Source organism: Sesamum indicum, unplaced genomic scaffold (assembly GCF_000512975.1).
Source record: "Sesamum indicum cultivar Zhongzhi No. 13 unplaced genomic scaffold, S_indicum_v1.0 scaffold00186, whole genome shotgun sequence".
Classification (NCBI taxonomy): domain Eukaryota; kingdom Viridiplantae; phylum Streptophyta; class Magnoliopsida; order Lamiales; family Pedaliaceae; genus Sesamum; species Sesamum indicum.
This window is the reverse complement of record NW_011628082.1, coordinates 86,250-92,129: the sequence shown is the minus strand read 5'-3', so window position 1 is coordinate 92,129 and position 5,880 is coordinate 86,250. Positions and strand designations below refer to the sequence as shown.

The window sequence follows — 5,880 nt, the reverse complement described above, 5'->3', positions numbered from 1 at the left end:
GGGGGGGGGGGGTTAAACCGTTATAAAAAATGGACCATATAGGTATAGAATAGTTTTTATTTAATGAGTATTTAAAAACTGTAATGTGTTAATTAGTTATAATTGATTATTTATATTAAATTATATAATTAATTTATATTCATATTAAAAAGAAAGGCCCTTTACATTTACAAAAACTGTTAGTGACACTGTTTTACTTATTTCTAGAAGTAAAAATTAATTGTTAGTTACCTTTTGCTTAAAGTGACTCTACGTCATTTTAACATCACTACATCAATTTTTTTATTGGGTTAATAATAATTTAGATTGAATTTTTTTTGGTTTCTTTCTTTTCTTTTTTCTTTGAAATGTGATTTGTTAATTTATATATTATATTCTTATTTATAATATATTTTAAGACTTGAAAAAATATTTATTATATGCACACAAAAATAACATGCCATTACAACTAGTTATAAAAAAAGAAAAGAATTAGGAAACACACACTTTTAGCCTTTGTATAGCGGAAGCAACAATTACTATACAATATGTACAAACAATTTGGGCACTTTTAATAGATGGTGAGTTTGAAATTGGAGTAGATCTCGAAAAATTTATTTCTGATTGCCAGGACTTCTGCAAAATATATTTAGATTTTTTGACCAGATGATGATGCATTTATGGGTTCATGTTTGCAAACTAATGCAATTATGCACCACACAAGGTCAATCCAAATTACTCCTAACACACCATTCATAGCCGTATTCAGTATGCACGTGCAATTGCATTGCTCCAATTAAGTTGAATGATGTGTATTGATTTATTTGAAAACCTGGTGATGTTGCTGTATCTTAAAAAATTAAAAGAATGTGTATATCTTTAATTGTAGTTTCGACAAATAACTTCAACTGTAAGTTAATATTTATTGGGTTTGATATGAAATGGTAAAGTACATTTAGATATATATATATATATATTTTGTTTTAATTATTTTATATTTATTCAATATTATATCTATATATTTTAGTTGCAGTGTTTATTTGTGAAAGAGTATACATACATAAAACGCAATAAAAGAGCGCAAAAACGATTGGGGCGGGAAACAGTGAGATTTAGAGAGACCCGAACATGGGACTAGAGGCGTTATTTTATATTTATTCAATATTATATCTATATATTTTAGTTGCAGTGTTTATTTGTGAAAGAGTATACATAAAACGCAACAAAAGAGCGCAAAAACGATTGGGGCGGGAAACAGTGAGATTTAGAGAGACCCGAACATGGGACTAGAGGCGGCGCCACCGGCACTGCCGCCGAAATGGGCGTCGAAGCCTTGCATAATGGGCATCGATGAAGCTGGACGCGGCCCTGTTTTAGGTACGCGCATTCTGAGGTAATTAGGAATTCGTCATTTCAGTTGTTGATCGCGGCTTTAAATGGAAATCCGTTTCGTTGTTGTCAGGGCCAATGGTCTATGGATGCTTGTATTGTCCACGGACCTACCAAAAAACTCTCTCCACCTTGAATTTCGCAGGTTTGCTTACTGTTTTAGACCTATTCCGCCTTTCTGCGCTTTTGCTTTTTATTAAGTTTTTCCACAGAATCCCCTCCCAATCTCCTCATCCCACCATAAAGGGGAAAAAAGGTAAATTGAACCAGTAAATGCTGGCTAATATGTAGACCTCAGCTTCAAGTGACGTTTGATCGAGCTTCTGAAAATGATCTGCATCGTTTGTCTCAATATTTTAGTTTTGTTATTTATCTATGTATGTTCGATACTAGGAGCATTAATCTTTTTATCTTTCGGTGAACATACTATATTCATGTATTGCAGCATGAAAGACGATGTTACCGATGGTTTTCCTCGGCAAACTTTATGAATTCATTTGGTACATTCGCAGCATATACCTTTATAGAATTCTACTTGAGGGAATAGCTGTTATATTTAGCACCTTAGGGCTTTCTAGTAACTTTGTACTGAGATATAATTTCTTCAAGTAGGCGTGGTTGGGTTGAGGGGGGAGTGTGGAGGATCTACTTGCCACTAGTGGGTCTTGCATATTCTATGGTTTAAAGTTTGCATGCGTGCTCAGTTAACAATATATCTGCGAAATGCGTTGTTTCTTAATACTGGTGAGGCATTGGCGGTTGCCTCTTTCCTTCTAAGAAGTTTATGTTTCAAAGCCCCTCCTCTAAACTTTACTCCCAAGTAATCCAAACATCCCTCCCTAAACTTGATTTAAGCCAGTTCCCATCTGTAGTGCTATTGTCTGCGAACTGGTGAACAGCAAATGTATCTACTTAATTTTAGTTGTCAATTCCAGATGTAGAATCAAGTCGATACTATATCGTTGTACTTTGAGGAGCTACTTGCTTCATATGTAGAAAACTGAGGGTTTGGCCAATTTTCTTTACTTGGCATCTTCAACTAAAAAATGAAGGAAATCAGCATTCTTCTTAAAGTTTGGTCTTCGGAGGCTAGTAGACTATCTTTCTTCTCTTCATGTTTCCCAAAAGTCACATTTTTTTTATGGCAATTACCTTGCAGCTTCCTAAAATTGCACATTTTGTTTCTGACATCAGAAAATGTTTTCACTGGCTGTGTTTTCCACTTCGTGTCAATGCAGACTCAAAAACTTTAAAAGAAGAGAAGAGGGAAGAGCTATTTGAGGATTTGAAGGCTGATGAATCAATTGGATGGGCTGTCGATGTTATAGACCCAAGAGAGCTGTCAGCCAAAATGTTAAAGAGGTAACTATCAAAACTTTGTTGTATCTTCAAGAAATACTTATCAGACAAACTTCATGTTGGTTTGGCTCTCCTTATCTGCAGAAGTAAGATAAATCTTAATGAGATTTCACATGATTCTGCCATTGGCCTCATCAACAAGGTGTTGAACCTTGGTGTTCTCCTAACTGAGGTAAAAGTTTATGAAATCATTATCTCTGAACTACAAATAAGCTTGATTTTAACACTAATCGAAAACAATTTTGGTGGAACAATGAAACTTATCTTTTGTACAAATAGATTATTTTGTTTTCTGATTCCCATTCTTTTTTTTCTTGCTTTTGCATTTATTATAATAATCCCTTGGGCCTGGTATGGCTTTTCAGATCCCAACTTTCAGCAAGAAACCAAAAAATCCACCGTTATAGCACCCTAGCCTCTAACTAGGAGAAAAATGCAAAACAAATGTGAATGTTAATATATCACATTCTTTACCAAATGAAAGAAATGCCAGCCTTTCACTGGTCTAAGAACCAACTTGAATGTTATTTTACTGATCATATAATTGCAATGAGATTTATTTTACTCTATGGAATTTTTCCATGAACGTGGTGATGAATGAAGAATAGACCAGAAAACAATCTGTGCCATTGGGTGAAATAGAATCTCCACTAATATTGGATGATCTTGGGTGTCAAAGACTCGTAGTTTTAGGGATTTGATGGCTAATGAAATAAGTCTGGACTACCAGAAAAGGGAGAAAAAGCAGAGATCTGTTCCTCATAGGTGCAATCTAAAGGAGGAAACTCAGAAGAAAGAACCTAGATATCATATTTGGAATCTCCTTGCTTCGATTGCATTAGAGAATTGGAGAAGGCTGTGTTTTATGGAATTAGAAACATTACAAGACTGCATAAGCTTTACAAGCCGTCAACCTACCAGAGTGCTAAATTCTTATTTCAAAACTTACTACTACTCCATGAAGTAGAAGGAATAACATCAAGAGGAGACAGGAAATTCACGGACTGAACCACTAACAGTATGAGGTTTCTGGAAAGAGTAATGACTATTTTAGAAATTATGGATGGGAATACCTTCTGAGTTGACACAATCAAAATAAACCTAAAGCTGATAATAGTTCCTAATGACTAAAATATGAAACTAATTTGTCAAAATTGTAGCATGGAAAGGATTTGGATGTGGTTTGGGTCATGAGAAATGTAAAAGGACCATGTGACAGTCACGATTTCTTACTCTAGTTTTGTTTTCTTTTCCCTTGAGCCTTTACTTCCATTGACATCAATATTGATCCAGGTTTATTTAGATACTGTCGGAGATCCTGAAAAGTACAGAGTAAAGCTTTCAGAAAGATTTCCTAATATCAAATTTGTGGTTGCAAAGAAAGCTGACAGTCTGTATCCGGTTGTTAGTGGTGCTAGTATAGTTGCAAAGGTAACTCTCTGTCTTTTTTCTCTGTTTTTATGGGATAATATCTCTCTCTGTCTCTGTCTTTAGTTGTCTGTGAATGAAGAAGAATAACTTTAGTGCCACATTGCTTGAGCCTTATAAATTTGAAGTATGGGAATTCAAAAGTATGTCTGTCTTATGGTCACTTCTCCACTCCTGCTATTCCCTAAGGTGTTTGTTTACTGCACACTTCTTAAGTTATACAATAGTACTGTCTTTCAGGTCACAAGAGATAGAGCTTTGCGAGATTGGGTGCTTGGTGAAACTGCAGAAGACCTGCACCGCGATTTCGGGTCTGGGTACCCTGGAGGTGATTTTTCCTTTATAGCTCAATTTTGATGATTATGTTGGCATTTTCGCCTTTCAGAAAATATTGTTGGACATCATTCTACAGATCCTCAGACGAAGAAATGGCTGGAGGATCACAAGCACTCAGTTTTTGGGTTCCCAACATTAGTCCGGTTCAGTTGGGGAACATGCACATCGTATTCCAAAGATTTTGTTGAAGTGCTATGGTTAGTCTATGATGTAAATCTGATAATAATGTGGCAATGAATAGTTATCAGTACTCATCATGTTTGTTGGTATTTTTTCTCATACTGGAGCGATTCTTTTGATAATTTTCCTTTGCTTACTAAAATCTCATTTGCTGATCATAGAATGCCATCATTAACCTTTTGCTTTGCCGATTATGATTTTTTCAATCAAAATTTTGGTTATTTGGTATCTACATTTATATATTAACTAAAATTGCTGGATAAACAAAGTTCTGAGTTTCATTTCTTGGAGAGTGGAACTGCTGCAGTTACTTGTATAAGCTTGTATGCTAATTTAATTGATCCTTTTCTCTGGCTCATGATAGGGAAGCAGATGTTACTGATGAGGATGGCAATGGAAGGACTAGCAAGCGGCAGTTGAAACTGACCAAAATCGGTTTCACACCGCAAAAGAGAAAAACTGAAGACATTGAATCAAGTGGCAAAGGTCGTTGCAAATTTTTTCAAGCTCGGAAACTTGAGCTACTTCCCCAGTTTTAGAGGTAGGTTGCTTAGTCCTAAGAACTTTCTCAGTACGAGTTAGAACAACTCGTCTTGTGCCGTGGCCACAATAACATATTTCAAAGTGTTGAACCACATGATTATTCTGAAGGAAACTTTGACACCGACACGGATGGAATAGCTAACTAGCATAGCAAGAATATCCCTGATTGTATGTGGATTTAGTTCTAAATCATTTCATCATCCCTGATTAGTTAATTATGGAGAATTTGTTCTTCAAGACTTGAGACTTCAGAAAGATTAGTGTATACAAAGTTTGATTCATTTGATGACTTGACTTGTACGTCGTTTTCCATTGCTTTGGATTGGTATGGCATTTGTTGGAAGAGTGTTTTGGAGAGATTTCAAATATGATGCATTTGTACATAGTCATAGGCATCATTGCAAAATACTTTTTGTGGTAAATTACAACGAACTCCCATAAAATTTGACATAATTATGAATATTTTTTTTGTTGTATCGAAAATTATCAATACTTTTCTAATTTTAACCGTCATCTAAAAATTAGCTCATTCCGTTAGTCTCCATTAAATTTCTATCTATTTTTTGTGGTGAACAGATCAAACTAAAACTTATAATTTTATTTATATTTTAAAATTTTCTGTTTTTTTATTGACTAAATGCATAAATTTTCAAATTTTTTCATCCA

At 34.7% G+C, this 5,880-nt stretch overlaps 1 protein-coding gene across 2 annotated transcripts; it reads left to right on the top strand.

Annotated features, from left to right (window-relative positions):
* The first annotated feature begins 1,050 nt into the window (after positions 1 to 1,050).
* On the top strand, positions 1,051 to 5,514 carry LOC105179653 (ribonuclease H2 subunit A). Of its 2 annotated transcripts, XM_011103292.2 has the most exons (9): positions 1,051 to 1,119; positions 1,272 to 1,356; positions 1,442 to 1,513; positions 2,607 to 2,730; positions 2,812 to 2,899; positions 4,021 to 4,158; positions 4,396 to 4,483; positions 4,568 to 4,688; positions 5,036 to 5,514. In XM_011103292.2, the coding sequence occupies exons 1-9, from the start codon at positions 1,108 to 1,110 to the stop codon at positions 5,208 to 5,210; spliced, it is 903 nt and encodes a 300-aa protein (XP_011101594.1). In that variant the 5' UTR covers positions 1,051 to 1,107; the 3' UTR covers positions 5,211 to 5,514. The 2 variants fall into 2 exon arrangements, with proteins under 2 accessions (XP_011101594.1, XP_011101593.1); XM_011103291.2 differs by lacking the exon at positions 1,051 to 1,119 and having other exon boundaries at positions 1,184 to 1,356.
* The last annotated feature ends 366 nt before the right edge of the window (positions 5,515 to 5,880 follow it).